The following is a 22,841-nucleotide window of genomic DNA, read 5'->3' as shown; positions in this document are numbered from 1 at the left end:
GCTTGCGCGTGTTCAATGATTTGTGTGTTACTATAGACCAGATGTAATAAATTGTATGAAAACTGATGTTCCAAACAGTCACTTTGGAATAGTATTAATGCCATTGAAAGCGTCTCCTTGTTTTACAGCTCTCATCACCAGGAATGCACAATCCTATCGTGTGGATTGTGTCGACCAATTTATTATGTAACCCGTTGTTTCAGAAAATATTGCAAAGCTACTTGTTCTGAACCGGAACATTATCTAGCCCATTGGTTCCTGCCTGCGCCCATTGTTCCCGGGATAGGCTCCGGTCCCCCACGCGATCCCAGTTGGGATTCAGCTTTTACGGTGATGGATGGTGATTATCTAGCCCCAGGTAATAATGAATGTATCGGAAGTTAAATGAAAACCTAATTGATTATTCATATTGTAATTTAATGATCTCCAGCTAACAATTACGTGTTTGTTGTTCAGTAAAAATTTCCCAAATTTTTCGTATTATTTGCAAATTACGTAAGTCTTACGTGTAGGATACATCTTAAAACACGGATACAATAACTTTCTTAAGCAATATTAAATGTTTATTTTTAAAAGCATTCAGTGAAAACATTTTATGAAAAAAACATTACAGATATTCTTATTTTGATCCTTCATATTATTACATCATTACAAGAAATAAACAACAATAACAACATCAATTTGGTGACAGTTAAGACAATATTGTTCTGAAGGCAGACAACAGAGCGATCTAAGATGACGAACTACAAGCTCTAGAATCCCTTAGCTTATAAAGAAAGAGTATTCTGACATTTTAGCTTCTGTTTTACACCTTCAGCAAAACACCCTTACTAACCAATTAACAAGATTCGGCTTTGACCAACACGTGTACAAAGACAACTTAACTTACAACATGCCTCTGATATTGACAAAGCAATTACATTAGGTCCTGGCTAAATCGTGTTTTAACCATGTTCTTAATATAGAAAAAAAGATACCGGTATAATATACACTTAAGCATTCTAAGTGTACAGTAAAATGTGTTAAACCTAAGTTAAACCGGTGATAATTGTCAATCCGGAGGTGTATTTTGTAACGACCGACCTCCAACTCATTTGTTTGTAGACAAGACGGGCATTTACAGTCTTCCCACACAGTGGCTCCAGTGCCAGTCAGTATCAGTGCACTGGCATCGACAGAAAGAAGGGACACGCGTCCCTTTTATTGACATTCAATGGTTATAGCTAAAGAAGCTTCATGAACCATTTTCTCTTTTTGACCCCACTAGATGGCGCTCTTGGTTTGCTTTGGCCCATGAATTTTTTTAATAGAGTGCACCATCTAGTGGTGTCAGACAATACAGCAATTGGTTCATGAAGCTTCATTTGGCCATCACTAGTGTTTAGCTAGACCGCCATGTTGGGTCACAGTGTGCATTTTTCTGCCCTCTGCTGCAAATATTTTAGCCACAGCTGTTCTGGAACCCTAATATTTGTTCTATTAACTGTGTCATCTCCTATTTTACAATCAAACGTCAAAGGAATGTTTTGTCTGGCAGTGATTATTATTGTGGGAATGAGGAATATCGCTTTTTAAAAACTTAAAAACATCTATTGCAACAGGTTTTAAATAAATGAAAGGACTTCAGCTGTCGCAATTATATAAAAGCATATGTCCCCAAAAGTAAGCAGAGATGGACTTGATTAGCTTTGTGGAGGTTAAAGACTGCAGGTGTATATAAAATGAATCCACACTTTTTCCCAATATACTCGCCCCGTGAGTGTTTCCTTAGCATGTCATTGGGTCAGCCTGTGCTATCACTGTAGCAAAGCCTAAAGCGCACCCAAAGAAGAAAGGCGCAATCTGTACGCGCTGCCTGTCCTTAAATCTCAAAACGTGCAAACCACTCATTGTTCATCGTTTACTATTGGACAAGATATATGAAGTTTTGTGTGTGTAGCACTGTCAATGCAAATGAGCAAATAAGTGACGGGGGGGATGTCTGGAGCGCACCACTGGAAGCGGTATTTTTTAGCTAGAGCGTCAAAGTCGGACTTCACAAAAACAGCGCCATAGACACTTGTGCTAGATTCTGTCACAGTTAAGACACCCACATATATAGAAATATATATATTATCTACATATACACATATTTTTTGTATTCACCTGTGAACTGTACTGCTACCCGGGCTAAAAAACAGCCTGTCTACATCACACGTGACAAATGTGAGAAGCTTGGCACACCGTAAACGCTGGACTGTACCTAATTCACAAACATGCAGGAGAGAGGGTGGTACTTCTAACCGACAGCCAGGAACATTTAAAAGTGCATTTTCTAAGTAAATGGCCTCCTGCATGTCCTGTAAGTCTGGCAGGAAGTGACACATGACCTCTTCTGAATTGCCAGCATCCCTAATGCAGTTACCCATATTCACAAAACCAGACAGTTAACAAATCACTGTGAAGAACTTCAAAGATTAATCTTGCTTCCCCTGCAGAAAGGCTAACTTCTGGCAGGGGGGGGGGGGGGGGTTCAAAACTTCTTCTGTAAATACAACAGGTTCATTAACAAAGGAGATGAAATAATTCTGGGGAAAAAAACCCCTAAAGCGATGAGCAGATTTCAGCTACCATAATGAGTATTTTTAAAACCATAATGTAAGAATGGGATAAAGGTGGGTAACTCCTGACTGCAGCACACACGTGCAGATGGGTTACAACATATTCTCTCAAAGGAAATGTTACTACCCAGCACAGCTGAACACCGTGCGAAATCCGACACCCATGATCTGAGAGTGCGTGTGGAGTACACCTCTGCCCCATGACAATCCAATGTTAGTCGCTATGCTGACAGAACACGATACAGCTACTTGTTTTCTAGTATCTGCCAACAAAAGTGTATTTTTATGTACATTTAGAACCAAATTCTAAGAAGGTGCAATATAAAACTGTTTGACCATGTTTTAAAAAAATAGATGATCAGCTCTTTTTAAAAGTAGAAAAATGTACGTCTAGTGAGAAAATGATCAAATAAACTGGACGTTCTTGTCTAGGAATGTTCGATACCATCAACACCCCTTCGGAGAGCGTTTGAGGGAACTGGCGGGGGGAGGGCTGTCAGAAGCCATCTAGGGTGTTGCTGTAGAAGAGGGACTGCACATCCAACATGGCTGCCAGCTCTAGCACACGCTTCTGCAGCAAACTGTTCTCAACCGTGTCCGGCTTGGGAAGCTGGGGGTAGGACTCAGGGTAACTCCGGGAATCCTGCATTGGGCAGAGGGAAAGACAAGCATAAAGCATACAGGACTTCTGGGGGGTATCTGTAATCCATACAACCTCAAACAAGTAATACAAACAATAAGGTAGGACAACACCTGCTAAGATAGGACAACTACCCAAAAGATCTTGTGTACACTAATGCGCTATCATGCTAACATACCCGAAAAACCTTGTGTACACCGATGCGCTAACATGCTAACATACCTGAAAGAGCTTGTGTATGCTAACGTGTTAACATGCTAACGTACCTGAAAGAGCTTGTGTACGTTAATGCGCTAGTATGCTAACCTACCAAAAAAAAGCACGTGTATGCTAATGCGCTAACATGCTAACGTACCCGGAAGAGCTTGTGCAGCCTCAGGACGGCTGAACAGAAGACAAAGCGGATGAGGAGAAGTCGCAGGAATTCATCCCCATAGAACTGCAGAAAGGCCTGGTCTGAAAGAGAATTAAGAGAATGAAATAGTGTGTTGGGAAAGTTACTCACAAAAGTAATCCATTACAGAGAGAGGTAGAAAGTTTAGGTCCTGAAAGAACAAATCCATACGACGGTATTGTTTTAACCAACCAGTTGAGTACTCTGTGACTGTGACTCTTTATACTCAACTGGTTGGTTGAAACAAAACCTTGGTCTGGGTTTGTACTTTCTGGACCTGAACTTTCCACCTCTGTCTGTAATGAATTACTTTCATGAGTAACTTCCCCAACACTGTGAACTAGATGTTCTTTCTTAGATTAAACACTAAGTGGCCACTAAGTGGCAATTTATGAGAGCTACTCAGGATGGGGCCCCGAGGACCTACAACCTGGGAAGGTACCTATGCTGCGAGAGCGGGTGATCATCTGGCCCACTTCACGGTACACAAGGTGCAGGAACTCCTGGGCCTTTTCCCACAGGCCCTGCCTTAGGCTACTGAGGCCGCACACAGAGACGAAGGCCACTATGGGGCTGTACAGGAAGAGCGTGAAGAGGCTGCCACGCTGTGATTGGTCTATAGAAAGAAGGGGGCGGGGTTAATAGACTATACATATTACAATATCTACCAGTAAGTCGTATGGAACTGACAACAGTTTTCAAGATTACTTAGTTTGTTTTTTTGTAAGGTGGAAACTGCACATTTGTAGTATGAGTTGTGTTGAATATTGATATTATTTTGGGGTGACAAGCAAGCAAAACAATTTTCTACAAATATATGTGGAAATCTACAGAAACAGTTCATGATAATACTTCAAGGGCCAGGGGCCAGAACTAAGTGCAGGTTTACAATGTAAAAAATCAGGAAGCAAACAAAGATTTTGCTTAGAGGAAAAGTTTATCCTTAAAATGAAATCGAACGAGAACACCTAGGTACCTTAAAACAATGTCACAGTCTACAGACTTCACCACTCCACTGACTAGTCTATGTCACCCCTAAAAAATATGAAGCAGCTGTACTGGGGACTGAATCGCTGGTTTTTCACACCCAAAGCAGTGAAGTGACTCACACACCTTTCCACTGCATTCCTTACACTGCTACACTGCTTCCTCACCTGCCGGTCCTGACATCAGCTGCACTTTCCGCATTTATACATGGACTATACACAGTTTTACTTTATAAATTGTGACTTTGCTATTTTGGACTTCCTCTGCCGGCCCCTGGAGGATGGGCTCATTTGAGTGTGGTTCCTCCCAAGGTTTCTTCCTCCTAGGGAGTTTTTTCCTTGCCACTGTCGCCTCTGGTTTGCTCACTGTGGGCTTTCGGCAGGGACAAGGTAAAGTGCTTTGAGACAATGTAATGTGAAATTGTGCTATACATATAAAATTCAATTAAATTTAATGTTAAATAACTGCTGTAAGAAGCCACACATACAGAGAAGCACAATGCTGTCCTTCACTCCCACTTGCAGGGTTGCCAGACTCTAGGTCTTATCCCACATCTGCACAATGCAGTAAGACCTGCATTCTTCCACAATGAAAGTAGTGGCTCTGACCATACCATCAGCTATACAGTGGCTGGTAGGACTGCCAAAATAATTTTCTATACTATGGGTGCAGGGTAGGGAAAAACTCAAAATGGGGCACCACGTCACCGCAGGGCACACACACACCATTCAGCAACTCCACTGCACCATAGCATATTTTTGGACAGTTGGGGGGAAACTGTATGCCAACCCCAAACACTTAGATTCTGGGTACATTCCATAAGTATGAAGCAACTGCTCTAACCACTGCACCACCAGGAGGCGCCACTGTGCTGCACCACAAAACGGTACTAAAATTCATACCCTGCACTCCAGAAAAATAAAACAGTTAAAAGTGCATGAACACTACAGTCACCTTGCAGACTCTTGGGATAGACTGTGGGTGACAGCAGGCACACCAGTGGCTGTCCGAAAAGATTCAAGAAATTCTGGTGAAAGAAAACACACAAAAAGTAGTGAGTAACTGCACAGATGGTCCTGTCCCATTCAGTAACTTCTGCACATAATAACAGAATAGGAGGACAGACTGCACTCCTTATGTGCTGGATTTTAATATGTGCTTGTTAGATAGTATGTACAGGCATTGTCTTTTGGAATGATACCGGAATTTGTTGCTAAACTTACTAATGGGTAAATAGATTTCATACCCTGGACTTAAACTGATGGGTTAAAACACATCAGCTATGGGTAGCTAGGGGTCTTGCCTCTGTAAGGCACATAATATCAAAATATCAATTAGAAAATGCTTTATACGAAAAGGTGATATATTGATATATAAAACCAGGATATATCCAGATTGCAATACTTAATGCTGAACACAAGGTGGCGTCTGGACAAATCGTTCATTAGTCACAATTCATAGTTGGGATGATGTTATTTTGAAAAACACTACAGCTACCAAAGGTTTTTTTTTTTTTTTTTTTTTAAGTTTCATGACATTAATTGATCCAGTTAAATATCCACTAAAGTTGCTTTGAAAAGATATCCCCTAAGCAACTAAATATAAATAAAACAATTATTATAAATTAAGATCTGATAAAAGTGTTTCTTTGGTAAGACATACACATTGGTTAATAGCTCGTGTCCCCCTCACCTTGTAGGCCATGCTGTTGGATGAGTCCACAATAACAAAGAGGGGCTTCCTGGTGAAAGGATACAGGTCACCTGGATGGAGACTGAGATAGACAAGGGAGACGTGTCACCAGGGTACTGGGGGAACCGGCTGCTGTACCCCCAACCAGAGCAGCCTGAGCAAAAATATTCAGCTTTCTGTACAGGTTCAACGACCAGCATGCTTTGCAAGTCACAGATAAAAACAGTCCCTAAACAATGGACACAGGGAAGGGAAGCATTATTTCCCATGATTCAATGCTGCTTTTCTATACCACACCATGCTTTGCCCGAGGCAAAGGTGCAGGTGCTCTGTTTGGGTCTGCTGTGGCTGATTCCATGCCTCGTTCTCTCACCAGTGCATCTCTTTCTCTGCCTGGTTTCTCCGCTGGACCGTCTCCCCGTTGACCAGGTCACGGTTGTTGCTGGTGAGGACACCCCCTAGGTCGTAGGGCCCTGCCAAGAGGGACGCACATACTTGAACATCTTGTATAGATAGACACTGCAGGTATCCCTCCTACTCAAATCCACACCAGTGGAACAAATGGTCTCACAGAGGGAAAAGTATGTCAGGCTACATCAACTAAGGATAAAAACAACTGATGTATTCAGTTAAAGACGCCAGAAATTCCACCAGGCAGCAGGGCTGCCCATAAGGGGGGAGACTTTCAGGGGCCCAGACTCTAGGGGGCGCCCATGAGCGTGTGAGCATGGATAATTGGAGCTTTGTCTTGGAGAAGGGGGGTAGAATTTTGGTAGAATTTCTCACGGGCCCGCGTTTGCATGGTCCTGCCAGACAGTCCCTGAGGAAGACCATGGGGAAGAAGGACTTTTTTCTGACTACCAGAGAAGGAACTGAAGAAAAATAACAGTGAGGCCTAGATGAGCCATGTAGAGAAGCTTGTGAACCTAAGCCAGGGAGGAAAAGGGCAGGGGGGATCAGCGGGTGACAGCTCACATGCTGCGGCTAATTAGCACCACCGCTAACGATCAGCCACATGGCCGGCAGGCCGCAGGAGTCCATCATCTGAGGCTGTGGCCCAGGAGTAGTGGGTGGAGGCTTCACTCCTGCACCACACAGTGCCATACCAGTGCCAAAGAATGACCGAACAAACACGCACTGCAGTGGAAATCTGACAGAAAATGAGGATTGTGGGACTAGCTTGAGTCCTGGTCTTCCACAGCCTGGGGTGGGTGCAGGACAGCTGAAATGGCCGGAATGTGCTACAGCATACCGTCATATTCGCCGCGTCCATTGGGGAAGACTCCAGTGGCAGAAAGGTAGAGAAGCAGCACGCTATTCGCTGGCAGCTCCTGAAACAGCAAACATCGCCCAATCACAGACCAGGTTACAAAGACGTTGCGCATACGTGTGGCTGTATAAAAAGGTAGAATCAGGCTCAATCACAGATCAGGATACAGATTCTACATGTACATGTGAGTGTCTGAAGAGGTAGAATCAGGCTCATTTTTATCACCTAGTTTTGGCAGTAAAACTGCTAAAAAATTACAGCATACAATTAAAATGAAGTATTTCACCAGCGGACCCTATAAATTTGTCCAGAAAGTGTTTAAGATCCAGAGAGCAAGAGAATATATATTAAAGAGGAGAGACGGGAACAGGAACACTATGGCAACAGAGCAGGAGCCCATTTATATGCTACAACTCCGGTGACAGGAAGGTTCCCCGGGGAGAGAAGAGAGAGAAGCGGATTCTCCAGTAATGGAGACGTTGCTCTTTCGACTGTCTTCTTTCATAACGGCCCAATGTCCGGGCAACTGCCTACACTGTTGTAGGCAGCTAAAAACCTGAATACTCTTTTCTGTTGTAGCAGTGTGGATGCCTTATAATTGCCTTTATAAGTATCATTATATCTGGAACTTTAATTGTCATTGTAGTCAACAGTGTAATTGTAATTGACATGAAATAACATCGCAATTGGAACTGACACAATAGACCTAATTGCTACTGCAATTGTAATTGGCATGATAAGTGAATAGTAATTGGCACTGTAAACTGCATGTTAGCTGGTACTGACCTTGAAGGATGCAGATAAGAAGGTGTACACCTGGCTGAAGGTGGGTTTGTACAGCAGGTACTTGTGAGGGTTCTCCCGCTTAGGTGGTTTCTCACTGGGTTCCTGCAGGACATCAGGAGAGCTCACGGTTATGATTGTGGTCTACGATTGAATCCGGATAGTGTCTGGATAGTGAGTGTGGTGTAGAGTTTATGCATCTATAGATTGTGTGTGTCTGTATAATATGTGTTTGTAGAATATGTGTGTGTCTATGTCTGTGTGTGTGTGTTTGCATAGAACACATTTGAGGACCAAATTGTCCCCAAAGTGTAACCTGAAACTGAAATTTCTCTACTTTTGGGGACATCTTTTGAGGTATAAAAAATCAGCTTTATAAAAAATCTGTGAATGCAATCAAAAAAGTAAAAATGCCAAAAGTCTGGTATTTGGGTTGGTTACTTATGGTTAAGGTTAGGGATGGGTAGAGGTTAAGGGTGTTGTGATTGGGATTAGGGTTTTTCCCATAGAAATGACTAGTCTCCATTTAGATAGGTACATCAACTTGTGTGTCTGTGTGTCTATGTCTCTGTGTGTGTGTGTGTGTGTGTGTACATGTGCTGTGCTCACCAGGGTGCCGGTCTTGTTTGACTGTGTTGCCAGGGTCACCGGCTCCCTCTCCAAGGCTTGCAGCATCCGGAACATGTCGATGGTCAGCTCGCTGAACTTCACCTGGTGAAGGGAAAGGTCTTCTGCTCCAGTGCTGCCCACATGTTTCTGCAGGACTTCACTGTGCACAGCTTCTGAGAAAAGGCCCCACTCACAATCACAACGAACCTCCCTGCCTTGGTGGGATACCTGATTGTTGCAGTTGCCGATGATGAGCGCGTCAGCCAGGGCGAGCTGACCAACCACCATGCCCGGCTCCAGCTGGGGCACGCCCCCTTCATGCAGCCGGTTGGATGTGATCACGACCGCGTTGTCATTGGTCAGTATCATCACTGGGTCCGCCTGGGTTCACACAAATTCACGCACACCCAGACACACACAGATCCAACCATTCAGACACAGGCACACAGACATGCGGTAAAGATGGTCTAAATTCAAATAAAAACCAGTTCTCTTACAGATGCAACTCTCACTAAATCCAAGGGCCTAACTGTCAGCCAGAACTAAACTGTAAATCCCTACACTGAGATCCATCCACAAGTGGGGAATCAGTGTCTGGGAGAGTCAGTGTCTGGATGAAATAAGTGTCTGGATGAGTCAGGGTCTGGGAGAGTCAATGTCTGTGTGAGTTGGTGTCTGAGTGAGTCCAAATTGTGTCAGTCAGTGTCTGGATAAGTCAGTGCCTGGGAGATTCATTGTCTGTGTGAGTCAGTGACTGGAAGAGTCAGTGTCATGGAAAGTCAATGTCTGGAAGAGTGAGTATCTGGGGGAGTTAGTGTCCAGGAGAGTCTGTGTCTGGGAGAGTCCGTGTTGGTGTGTTTTGTTATCTGGGACAGTCAGTGTCTGGATCAATCAATGTCAGGGAGAGTCAATATCTGTATAAGTCAGTGTCTGTGTGAGTCAGTGTGTGGGAATGTCAGTGTCTGTGTGAGTCAGTGTATAGGAGAGTCAGTGTTGGTGTGGGTTGGTATCTGGGACAGTCAGTGTCTGGATGAATTAGTGTCAGGGAGAGTCAATGTCTGTATAAGTCAGTGTCTGTATGAGGCATTGTCTGTATGGGAGTGTCTGTGTGAGTCAGTGTCTAAGTGAGTCAGTGTCTGTGAGTCAGTGTATGGGAGAGTCAGTGTCTGTGTGAGTCAGTATATGGGAGTGTTAGTGTCTGTGTGAGTCAGTGTATGGGAGTGTCAGTGTCTGTGTGAGTCAGTGTCTAAGTGAGTCAGTGTCTATGAGTCAGTGTATGGGAGTGTCAGTGTCTGTGTGAGTCAGTGTATGGGAGAGTCAGTGTCTGTGTGAGTCAGTGTATGAGAATGTCAGTGTCTGTGTGAGTCAGTGTATGGGAGTGTCAGTGTCCGTGTGAGTCAGTGTATGGGAGTGTCAGTGTCTGTGTGAGTCAGTGTATGGGAGTGTCAGTGTCTGTGTGAGTCAGTGTCTAAGTGAGTCAGTGTCTATGAGTCAGTGTATGGGAGTGTCAGTGTCTGTGTGAGTCAGTGTATGGGAGAGTCAGTGTCTGTGTGAGTCAGTATATGGGAGTGTCAGTGTCTGTGTGAGTCAGTGTATGGGAGTGTCAGTGTCTGTGTGAGTCAGTGTATGAGAATGTCAGTGTCTGTGTGAGTCAGTGTATGGGAGTGTCAGTGTCCGTGTGAGTCAGTGTATGGGAGAGTCAATCTCTAGGACTGTATGACTTTGATTTTACTGCAGTACCTCCACAAAGGCGGTCACCTCTTGAAGCACCAGGTTCCACTCCAGCTGGTCCTCCGTGCTAAAGCGCTGGGTGTACTCCTCTATCTCCTCTGACAGCTCCTGCATGCAGGCGCAGCCGAGCACACCTCAGGGTAGCTCGTAATTAACAGCCGTACAGTACAAGGAGCCCAGGGCGCACAGTGAATTCCAAGTAGACATAAAAAAGGTCTCCTCAACAGCAGACATATGTAATGCTTTTCCACTATGGATCACGAGGGGAGCATACAGACTATGCAATCTACTGAGCCCCACCTCTTACCTTCACAAGCATCTTTACCAGGTCCATTTTGTTCAGCAGGAGGCAGACCACAATGTAGCGGGCATAGTAACGCAGTTTCTTCACCACCAGCTCCGGCCTAGGAGAAGACAGAGTGACGGAGAAGTAGGGAGTTGTGCTGGGAACAGAGAACAATCGCAGGAATTCACTGCATGGTTCCGAAGGGGACCCACCTGTCCTCCTTGTTGACCTGATAATAGTAGGATCTCTGCCGGATGGCCGAGTAGAAGGAAAAGGCCTCATTCAGATAGCTGGTTTCAGACGTGCGTAAACTAGAACCAATCACATGACCAGAACACTTTATAAGATGAACAGATTCATCTCGTTATAGACAGTCTACCTCTTTGGTTACTATAACATTAACTGTGAGTTTGAGAGTAACAAGTTTCTTACTAGTAGTGGTAGTACAGCTGGCCAATCTTGGATGCCACCTCCCCAATCTGCCACCTCTTCAACCCATAACGAGTGTCAAGCACCTGCCTGGAGGTGAAAGGATTTGACATGTTTTCTGTGAAACATGCAGAGAGGTCATGACATCCAGGGCAGCATCAGCGACCTCATGTAGGGGATGAACTTACTCTCTGGTTGTTGAGCATACATTTATCCAGACAGACATTTTTAGTAATTTATAAGGAAGTTCAGGTCTCCTGATCAAGGCCAGATAATGGCAAAATAGCGCCAGTCAGGATTAGTGACCTTCAGGGCTGCATCCTTAACCAAGCTCCACAGATGTTTAAAAGGTATAGCTTTTGTTCATCAGTGCATCAGTGCAGCTTTTGTGCAACAGACGCTGTTATACACAAATCCCCCAAAAACCCCCTCAAATAAAGGGAGGTTGACATCACCCCTAGACCACTTTCCTTCTCCCGCTGCCAGTTACACATCACCATACAGGAGAGCTAGACGCGAGCCGGAAGGGGGACAGAAACACCATTCAGTTCACAGTCAACGTAGTAACGGGACTGAAGGGTTTACGACATGACTGACCGAGATACCCAGGCCAATTTACCAAACCTCCATTTACAGAACAAAATCAGTTCATAAATCCTGAACACAGTACACTCAACCCCCTGTCGGTCATCTCTGGGGTGTCATACCTGTGCTGTTGCTGAAACTTCCACAGCTTAGTGTAGACGTCAAAGGTGCGGCCAAAGTAGGACTGCCACTGCTTGTGTCCGTACTGAGGAAGGTCTCTGGGAGAGGAGGAGGAGTAGGAAGCTTAAAGCATTTAGAGCATTTAGAGACCACCAAAGAGTGCACCATAATCTCTCTATATGGCCATGTGCTGGTAACAAGGCTCACGAGGAGACCTTTGTTCTGTGACTTTAATGACAATGACACTTTAGTCTTTCTCAAAGTCGTGTGAAATGGCAGCCGGGCTTTGCTGAAATACAGTGAGCTTCTATCCCACTTTCCCAATCCACTTTTGGATGCCTTAATACAGCATGGCCGTTGCCATGACTACACATCTGGAGGCTAGTGAGGAGAACAGCAGCTGAAAGATTACGCTGACACATGTGTGAGCGGATACACACACACACGTTTCTATTTATATCTTTGTGGGGACTCTCCATTTATTTCTATGGGCATGACCCTAATCCCATCAATGAATCTTAATCCCTACCTAGCCCTAACCTTAACCATAAGTAAGCAATCAAAATACAATACGGTTTTAGTTTTTTTGATTGCATTCAGAAATCTTTATAAAATTTGAGTTGAGGGATCAAAAGGGTGTCAAAATACAGGTTTTTATCACAATGTGGGGACAACCGGTCCCCACAATGTGATATATACATGTGCTCAGGGGCGCCGTAAGGGGGAGGAAAGCTAGGACGATTCCAAGGGCCCCTGAGCGACAGGGGCCCTAAAAAATTAGGAAAATAACTGGATTGGTTTGGACTGGGGGGCCTAATATTATATGCTTTCATGGGGCCCAAAATCTCTAGCCATGCCCCTGCATGTGCTACACACACAGACACGCACACACGCACGCACGCACACACACACACACACATACGCATACACACACACACACACACACACACACACAAACATAGGAATAACCCCCCCTTTGCCACATCTGCCACTGGGCCTCAGTAGTGGCAGCCTACTGTCTGAGGTCGGCTAAGGCCATCCTGGCAGGAGCAGACTCTTATCTCTGAGAAACATTCCCGGGGATGGCGGACTCCCTCGAAGCGGCAGACGGACATGTTGATGAGTCACACGGGTCGGAGTTAAAAGACTCGCCCATGTCTGAGGCTGCAGCTAAAGCTAAAGCTAACAATGGAACTCACCACAACAAAGCCGGGTCTATGTGCATAAGACTGGTGGGGTTCCCTCTGATACAGCCATGGAAAAAATTAAGAGACCACAGCACAATGTTTTGTTTCACTCATTTCTCAGTCTATGGGTGTGCATCTGTGAATAATATGTAATTTATATGTAAACTGCAGCCCAATTCCTCTCTGTGTCTCATTAATGAAGGGCTTCTTCCTTGCTTTATAGGACTTCAGTCCTGCTTCTAGGAGTCTGATACGAACTGTCCTAGCACACCTGCACTTAATGTTTCCCATTCCTTTTGAAGGTCACTTGAAGTCATCCTCCGATTTATGAGGCACTGCCCAATAAGTTGATGGTCATTAGAAAGTGGCTTCTGCCCTCTGCCTGGCTGGTTTTTAGTTATTGCCAATGTCTCCTGTTTCACCTTGTTCTTCTGTCCTGCTGTCTTAGAAACTTTGAGCCTGGAAGCAGCCTGATGCTCAGTGTAACCTTCTGCCAGCAGAACCAGGATTAAACAAGGATTTAAGAATGCGGATTTAAAAAAATATATAGTGTTTTTTGTATAATGTGTCCCCGCATCTGATTATTTATTTTTTATGTCTTTAAAGCATTAATGAGTTGACCAGCAAGTGGAAACTTTCATTATATCCCACTGGTATTATTGTGTAGTGGTACTCAGTGACTTAGCATGCTGAGTCTGTGAGTAGAAGGCTGGTGATTTAAATCTGGGGATGGCAGAGAGATTTCAGCGTTAGGCCCGTGAACCGAGGCCTTGTGTTGCTTTGTTTAAAAGTGTCTGCTAAATGTAATGCAGAGTATGTACCTTTGCTTAGCACTGCTCTTCGTGTGCTTTTATCTAAAGCCAATTCCCTTTCTCGGGTGATGTCTCTCTCCACAGAACTCTGCAGAAAACAAGCTGTCGTGAACCGAAGCCCCCCTCCCCCAGCAAACTAGGCGTAGGCGCTGTCCTGGAGGCCGGCAGATCGCGCTGCGTCTGGCAGCGGACCCGGCCAAGCCCCCGGCTGACCCTCTGCGTTTGGCGTTCGCCCGCACTCCCAGCCGTCTGTGTTTGCACAGTGATCTGGAAGCGAGATCGGCTCGCATTCCTAACTCAAATAGAGATGTGCTTTAGGGGGGCTTTAGTGCTATCCATCTAGGTTGTTCTGCTGAGTGTTGGCTAGTTTTGAGCAGAAGATACGAGTATGAGCAGCCCAGGTATGTCTTCTGTGCAGTGATATGATTGGTGTGTGGAATTCGGTAGAAGAAAATAGTTCCAAAATTAAACTGCTCACTACAAAGTCTGTGGAATATCTTGAGTAACTGAATCCTAATTTTTGCTAATAGACATTGCTGTTGTATTTTTCTAATGTATTGTCCTGGCAGGTTTAATCACCACAGAAAGAATGCCATTCACTCCCATTATATTTCACAGAAGATGGACGGGGGGGCTTGGGGCTCTTTTTCTTCCTGTTTTCTCTCATTCAGATGGAGCACAAGCAGCAGCTTGAAGTGACTGGATTAAAGCTCATTTCGTTTTTCACTTGCTGAGCCTCATTCCAGCTGTAGTCAGTCAGCACCCTGAGCTCACTGTCCATTTAATTACATGCCTTTATGTGCAACAATAAAGGCAATTACACAATGAGTGGTGACGAGCGGCTCAGTGGGATAGCAGGCGGCGTCTGCGATCAAAAGGTCAATGGTTCAAATCAGAGGGTCAGCGCAGTCGTTTCACTGTTCACTAGAGCAAGACCTTTAGCCCTTGATGGCTTCAGAGACTTTCTGACCTTGCTTTCTCAAAAAAAAAAAAAATATTACAGTTACAGGGACTAGATGGTACTTGTACATAATCTGAGGGACAGTAGAGGACAGCTGTGGTACGGAGCAGAGGAAAGTCTAGCTGGTCTCCCTTGACATTGGCAGGCCACGCACCCGAGGCTGACGCCAGCTTTCAGGGAAGCCAGTGTCTCTACTGAACCAAGTGGACTCAGTAAATCCACTTCATGTTAACGGGGCTTATGTCGACTGCTGGAAAACTGACTCCCCACGGTCAGCAAATTCCGTAGTGGTTAAAGAGCCGATTCAGATCCTTCGAAAGATAAACCAACTCTATAGTAAGTTAAAGAAAGCAGCTTTACTGTGTACAGCTTTTGCAACCAGATACTGGATCGTCAGGGTCGTATGAAAACATCACCACAGTGAAGGACACAGAAGCCTCATTTTGTTACTGCTTCTGTTTGCCTAAGATAAACTTTCCTTTCATTTCTTCTCCTGTTGGATGTCAGCATTTTTGCTAAAGCATTTCAGTTTTTCAAAGGGTTTATTAATAATATTACTAATCTTCTCTTGGATACACATGGACGCCAGCAGTAGCAGATGGATTCACACTCATCACCGCACACAGAAACAAGGGCCCAACGAAGCCGCCAATATGAAACAGCAGCTTTACAGTGACTCATCCAGTCAATCACTGTAGGCGCAGAATCATACTTGGCATCTTAGCATAAACAGCGACCCCCCCCCCCCCCCCCGCCCTACTCCTCACGTCAGATTCCCAAAATAGCCCAGTCGGATATCATAGAATAAAATTCTCCCCAATGTCACTGTCCCCACCAAAGGGGTGAGTGAACCATAAAATACATGCAGAGGAGAAAAACACCAAGATACAGACACAACTAGGTAGAAGCAAGCCATAAAAGGGAAAGATAAAGTGAAGGGCGGAGAGGGAAAGGCGAGAATTATCAGAGAAAAGACACAAGCACAGGAAAGAAGATATCCACACATACAAGAGAAATCTCTGGGTCATACTCACCAATGGATGTTACTACTCTGTCATACAAAGGTCAACGTCCCTATCCCTCACCCCTGTCCCCAAATCAGTATCTTCCAACATCTCCACCGTCTGAGTCTCACCTCAGGCCATTGAAGAGCTGCTTCGACTTGTCCAGCAGATAGCAGAAGTCGGTGATGGTCTTCCTCTCGCAGAGCGGGACGTCATCCTCTGCTCCGATGCCGGTCATGGCGTCCACTTGCGTCCGCTAGGCCCCTCGCTCCTGGAAGGCAAGTCAAGCCGAAGCCGGTGAGCAGACAGCGTTAGTGTTTACCACGGATCATACGAACCGCAGCAGGAATAGTAACCAATTGCGTCAGCCTCACAAAGATTATCTTTTATCACCATCTATTATTTGCTTTGCCCCGTCAGCAAACACGCAGCTTTGACTGTTTACCGAGAGCAGACGTGAACACGAGGGGGTGGGGGCGGCTATGTTTGTGTAGTGCTTAGCAGGACACTTGACAATCCTTGGCAGGTGTCATGTTGCTAGTCGCTAGGCTAGCAAATACCATCACTGCAACGTGGCTCCAAGTCAACAATGAGGTGGGAACATGCAACAGAGTTCTCTAGTTTGGGAAGATCTATGTTTATATCACATTTCAGCTGGATTCAAGGTGATGTGCACAACTTTGAGAAAAAAAAAAACATCTAATTTGTGCCGGACTCCGAGGCTCCAAAAACTTCTCTAATTTTCATCTGGCAGGACTGTATCTCCAAAGCTGGGGGTTCGAACCTTGTGTGTGTGTTTGTGCACATTAGCCCATGTCTGAGACAGTTTGCTCTGAATACTCCTGCACTCCATTGACATGGAGTTCAGTGAATTATTGTCTCTGTATTGTCCACAGTGAATGATTTTGCTTGTGCCCTGTGATGGACTGGCATCCCATTAAGAGAGTCCCCTGCCTCGTGCCGTATGCTGCCTGGGACAGGCTCCAGGCTTGGAACAGCAGTCAGAAGATTGATGGAACATTTTCCTTATCCAAAGTGCTCAGCTTGCATGTTCATGACTGTGTAACACAGCTTATGATTTACGCCCCTCTCGTTTATTCAGCGGGATGCTGAATGGGGATGACTGATTAAACCCCAAAACCTCATGGGTACGACAGTCAGTCCCTTTCTAGGACTTTTGCAAATGGCAGCCACGCATTAGCCACTATGGGTTAGCCACCACGCATTAGCCACTATGGGTTAGCCACCACGCATTAGCCACTATGGGTTAGCCACCACGCATTAGCCACTATGGGTTAGCCACCACGCATTAGCCACTATGGGTTAGCCACCACGCATTAGCCACTATGGGTTAGCCACCACGCATTAGCCACTATGGGTTAGCCACCACGCATTAGCCATCATGATGCTCTAGTCTCGCCTGGCAGATGAACGGGAGTCGCATTGCTCAGTGGGACATGAATTCTTTCACACCTCTGATGTCTTTCCATAGATTTCTGTCACAGCCCCAAAAATGACACTACACGGCTGCACAATTAACTAGTACAACAGAATATGCATGCACAGTACGCACGAGTTTGTGTTTGTCTGCCGGTTGCTAAATGTCATACACAGTAGAGTCTGACAGGCATTCCTCTCAAAGGTGGGTAGATTAGACGAAAATAACTTTGGCAAGGGTATTGCTCTCATTTGTGTACTTCATTAACCGCATCATTTACATTTAAGGGAAAAAAAATACTTGAGTAACACAAGTATTTTGGCATCAGCTCAAGAAAACACGTTTCAGTGACGGTGGAAATAAAGAACATTTAACAGGGCCAGTTCAACCAGCTGGAATGAGATGAAAAGGCATAGATTATGGACAGCCACAGGGTCCGACACCCCGGGACAGCCACATGTTCCGACATCCCGAGACAGCCACATGTTCCAACACCCCGGGACAGCCACAGGTAGACTTCTGACACCCCAGGACAGCCACAGGGTCCGACACCCCGGGACAGCCACAGGGTCTGACACCCCAGGACAGCCAAAGGGTCCGACACCCCGGGACAGCCACAGGGTCCGACACCCCGGGACAGCCACATGTTCCAACACCCCGGGACAGCCACATGTTCCAACACCCTGGGACAGCCACAGGTAGACTTCTGACACCCCGGGACAGCCAAAGGGTCCGACACCCCGGGACAGCCAAAGGGTCCGACACCCTGGGACAGCCACAGGTAGACTTCTGACACCCCGGGACAGCCAAAGGGTCCGACACCCCGGGACAGCCAAAGGGTCCGACACCCCGGGACAGCCAAAGGGTCCGACACCCTGGGACAGCTATGGCCAACCCAACACATCTGAACACTGTGCATTCTACAACCATCCACTGATGTTCAGGCATTTCTCACAGAGCTGTTCCTACACTGGGCCTTGGTACTGCAGCTCCAAACACTGCACCTGCCATGTGCTGAATCCTGAGTTGAATTAAAAATGATAAAAATCCCTCTCATGTTACCTCCCTGCCCCCCCACCACCACAAGTTCACTACCCATCATGCTCCAGTCCTTCTATACAGTTTTTCACTGGAAAGACCCCTGATTCTTTTTGGATCAGATGGACAAATGACAAACATACAATTTTGGATCTTAGGCTGTGTTGAAGGGAGACAGTCCAAAAATGCAGGGGGAGGAGGGAGCTGGACCATCAGCCAGCCAGCAGCACAGGATGAACTTCCAGGCCTCTGTGGAGGTACAGGCTGTCCTATGTGGCCTTGTCTGTGGAGGCCCAGGACCACAATGTGGTGTGATGTACTCAGTACCACACCACACATATCCAGGAATCAGTGCCCTCTGCGGAAGAGTCTCCCTTACTGCACTGGGCTGTTGGTGTTTTATTTTCTCCAGAGGGAAGAGTGCCCCCTACTGGCAGAAATAACAGAAACTTGGTTTTTCACACCCAAATACATGCAAGCTCTAAACAAATCCGATCTAGATTAGCTTCAGGAGTCTAGTAGGCATGTGTGTCAGGATGCTACATCTGCTGGCTGATGGTCACGATCCACCCCAAAATATGGGTAGCTTGATGGAGACTGATTGGCCGTAAGGGAATCGTGAGCTGAGAATTATGGGAGATCAGGAATATCAGTCACAACAGTGTGTGCCTGTGTGAGGTGGTGGGGGAACGGCAGAGAGCTATGTGGGGATGACAGCGGAGCCAAAGGCAGCTGGTAAATCATCACAGCAGGGGGGGCAGACAGAAGGTAGCTGGAAGTGACTTACAATGACATGAATAAAGACACAGTGCAAAGAAAGCGAGTCTTACAGACAGCTGAGGAATAAAGTGAGACACAGATACTCCATCCCAACTAACTGAAGTACATCAGCCAATTGAGCCTCTTTCATATAAAGAGTGATAAACAGGCCTGTGCAAAACATAGAACTAAGGAAGCTACCCCCCCCCCCCATTTTAGGGCATACCACTGTACGGTGTATGGTACCTAGACACTGATCTTACAAAACTAATTTACACTGATGGATTTAGAGAGATTTACAGTTGGGGCCAGAACTCTCAGGTCAGGCTGCTCATTTTGAAAAATAAAACTTATTTTGATGGTTCTGTTCATTTCATCCCTCAGACGCATCCACCCCAAGCATAAACCCGACATAACAGAGACCCAATCACTTCCTGTCAAAACAAAGCCTCTTCAGCTAGCTGGCGTGTTGCTACGATGGGCTCCATGGTTACCGCATCACCTCTGTGGAAGGGGACTGCCTTTCTGCAAACAAAGTCCCCATTCAAAGGACAGCCTTCATTACCCTGCTGGTCCTGACTTCATCCTAATACTTCCCATCCCACTTGGGAATGCTTTCCTCGGGTCACCTACACAAAAATTTAATTATGTGAAAATGTATTACTCCAGAAAAGCATAAACTGTTGGGGAAAAAATACATTTTAATTTTATTTTATTTTTACCTGATGCTAAACATAAGAAATGAAGCAACATGCGATGTTTTTTAAGGCGTGAACAGACGGAGCATTTCTTGTTTACCTTCTTCTGTAGCAGTGGAGAAACAAAGCTGGTTGCTAAGCGATGAAGGTACTGGTGCCCCCTGTTAACCCCCCCCCCCCCCTGCACCCTGCCCCCAGAATCCCCATACATCCCACTGTCGCGTCACAGCCACCTGGATTAGCCATGTGATGCCATGGTCACTGACTAAGCTAACGAACAGATCTGACGGAGTTACCAAACCAGAGAGAGTCGCCATACTCCATACCAGAGAAAGACGAGTATGCAGAGGAGGGAACGTCAAATCCCACCCGAAGCTTTCATTATGCTGAGCTTGTGCCATCCAATGTAGAACACATATATCCTATTCACTGACGACAACAAACAAACAAACAAACAGGTACACATACTCGTGATTTCAGTTAAACATATATCAGTTATGCACATCTTAGTAAGCTCATAAAAATCCCTGTGTCTTATCCCTTCTAGATTTAATTGTAATTGAATTCGGTGTTTTAGCAAGATGTTAATGTGAGGAAATGTCCCTACTTGCACTGGTGAGGTAGCCACGAATGAAAACATTTGGAATAATATGGAAGTTGAGCGGACCCTCATTATGGGAGACGAGACTTAAAAACGCCAGACAAAACTCACTATTTACAATTACAAACACATAACCAAACACTAAGACAACAAATCCGAGCCCTGACAGATGAAGAGGGCTTTTATAACCGTCGCAGGGAAATAGGATCCAGCCACTTCGAACTAGGTTTTGCTAGGAGGGTGTGAACGGCTGCACGCCTGAATTCATGTCATGAATGTGTGCAACATGCTTTAATGATAAATTTGTGTGTGGAATACTGTAAATCGCATGCACTGTGTGAAAGGCGATAGATTAAGTGTGAAATGCTGTAAATTCGAAGAGGACAGAGAAGTGATAAATCTTTCATTAAAACGCTATGGACCACATGTTTACTATATAACCGCGGCTCCAAAATGCAAGTAGATCCGGGGAAATTTATTACACATCTGCACTGAAACGCTGTTCTGCAGCTTCTTTATGAAAGGAACGAAGTGACAAAACGGGCTGGGTGCTGCCTGATCGCCTTCGGATATTCGCGCGATTCTGTTTCGTGCACATGTCGGAAAAACAAGCCCAGATTCATTCATAAAGTTTTTTCAAGAGCGACCTTTTGAAATCGCATCTACCGAGTAGGAAGGGACATGATGGAGCATGTGCCTCCATTGGCAAGGCAGCAGACGTTTTCTTAAATGAAGAAAAACGAGCGGTGGTGGATATTTCGCTTTCACGTCTCGTTGCATCATCACTGGCTCCTGCAAACACTTGGTATCAGTAACACAAAAAAGACGTGAAGGGCTGTGATATATTTAAATAAGTGCAACGGAGTCTGGCGGGCTGAGCTAAATCTGTCCCGAATATATTACATTTTGGTGCTTTTGCCTCCACTGCATCCTCTACCACACTTTCAACAAGGAAAAAACAGCCGAGATAAAACAAGATTTTAAAAAGAAATTCTGGTTTCGATTACAATACCACAGCATACGAACTGATATCAGCAAAAGGGAGGCATTTGTCTACAACAGAAATACAAAAGAAAGAATGTAAGCGTTTCCCGAAGCTGTCTCCCATTCAGTTTTCAGGGATATGATTTTAATCTCTTTGCCTACATAAGCCACGAACGATCGTTTGCTTCAAGTGCATATGTTGGTTCTCGTATATCCAACGAGGCGCATTTAACTTCCAAAGCTGCGATCGCGTATAAAATAAGCATTGCGAGAGAGCATCCCTGCAAACCGTCATGCAAACATGAATCTTTTGCAGGACTAGGCGAGCGCGATGCCCTCCATGAACTACAGCGTTTCAGCGGAGTCCACGTAATACAAGAGATCGAGCCATTTTTTAGCATGTTGAATTTGCTTTGTATAAAACTAAGGGAAGATACTACACATGACCGCGTCTTGAGCATAGTCACACCAACGAGAATCAAACACTAACAGTACTGAAAAATGCACACAGCACAGTTCATGCATAATGTAGAGAAAAGGTCATGCAAGAAAAAGACGGAAATTAATCCACATACCGCTTTTAGGAGAGATTAAGAGCGGCAGTCAAATTAGCTGGCAGCCCTCTGGATACTGTAGGACAAAAAAACGGTCGGGCAGTGTAAACGCAGAACAGGACTGGATAAGCCCAGCAAACCACAGTTTATAGCCAGTTAGCGGTGTCTAATGATGCCATTACCGTGACGTACAGACTACGATTATCTTACGGTCAGGAACACAGCATGTCCCTGCAAACATGCGCCGCCGACGTTAATAAGCCTAAAGGTGCATGCTTTGCGTCTGAGATATTTGCATAAATATCTGCGGCGCATCAATGTAAATAAAATCTCACGTTTTGATCACTGTTCTAAGGAATCTAGCGAAAGAGCATCTCTCACAAAACTACAAACTTCCCATTCACGTACCTACTCTTAATGAAAACAACGTATTTACCAAAAATGCAGTATACACATATGGGAGATTTTTTTTAAATTTAGTGTTCGGTAAAAGCAGCAAACTATATATATTTTCGCATCGTACTTTTCACGTTGAAATAAAGACAGTAGCCCATGAACTATAGGGCTACAGCCTATGATCCATAACTATAGTAGCCCATGAACTGTCTATGGGCAACCTTGGTGCCAACTGATGCAGTTCCGTCCAGCTGCGGCGAGTGGCTGGATGTTTCTCGTCCGT

General features: G+C 45.2%; 1 protein-coding gene across 4 annotated transcripts; it reads right to left on the bottom strand.

Annotated features, from left to right (window-relative positions):
• Positions 1–541: 541 nt before the first annotated feature.
• Positions 542–22,841, bottom strand: LOC111858658 (protein SCAI). 4 transcript variants are annotated; one of them, XM_023840596.2, is made up of 18 exons: positions 22,571–22,841; positions 22,184–22,238; positions 16,222–16,361; positions 12,129–12,224; positions 11,425–11,511; positions 11,205–11,303; positions 11,014–11,110; positions 10,716–10,814; positions 9,204–9,356; positions 8,976–9,077; positions 8,370–8,471; positions 7,566–7,644; positions 6,687–6,786; positions 6,314–6,395; positions 5,576–5,648; positions 4,077–4,250; positions 3,596–3,696; positions 542–3,243 (listed from the first exon to the last, which is right to left on the bottom strand). In XM_023840596.2, exons 3-18 carry the CDS (start codon positions 16,326–16,328, stop codon positions 3,097–3,099), a joined length of 1,698 nt encoding a protein of 565 aa, XP_023696364.1. In that variant the 5' UTR covers positions 16,329–16,361; positions 22,184–22,238; positions 22,571–22,841; the 3' UTR covers positions 542–3,096. The 4 variants fall into 4 exon arrangements, with proteins under 4 accessions (XP_023696364.1, XP_072563344.1, XP_023696365.1 ...); XM_072707243.1 differs by having other exon boundaries at positions 22,599–22,841; XM_023840597.2 differs by lacking the exon at positions 22,571–22,841 and adding an exon at positions 22,355–22,379.

This window comes from Paramormyrops kingsleyae, chromosome 2 (genome assembly GCF_048594095.1).
Source record: "Paramormyrops kingsleyae isolate MSU_618 chromosome 2, PKINGS_0.4, whole genome shotgun sequence".
NCBI classification, from domain to species: Eukaryota; Metazoa; Chordata; class Actinopteri; order Osteoglossiformes; family Mormyridae; genus Paramormyrops; species Paramormyrops kingsleyae.
This window is presented reverse-complemented; position numbering and strand designations above follow the sequence as displayed.

Excerpts from the sequence above, each read along its gene's own strand:
- LOC111858658 (XM_023840596.2), bottom strand. The coding sequence starts at position 16,328 with ATGACCGGCATCGGAGCAGAGGATGACGTCCCGCTCTGCGAGAGGAAG. Across the intron at positions 10,815-11,013 it reads TGGTAAAGATGCTTGTGAAG|GAGCTGTCAGAGGAGATAGA; the intron begins GTAAGAGGTGGG and ends GCCTGCATGCAG. Across the intron at positions 6,787-7,565 it reads TGGACGCGGCGAATATGACG|GGCCCTACGACCTAGGGGGT; the intron begins GTATGCTGTAGC and ends CCCTCTTGGCAG.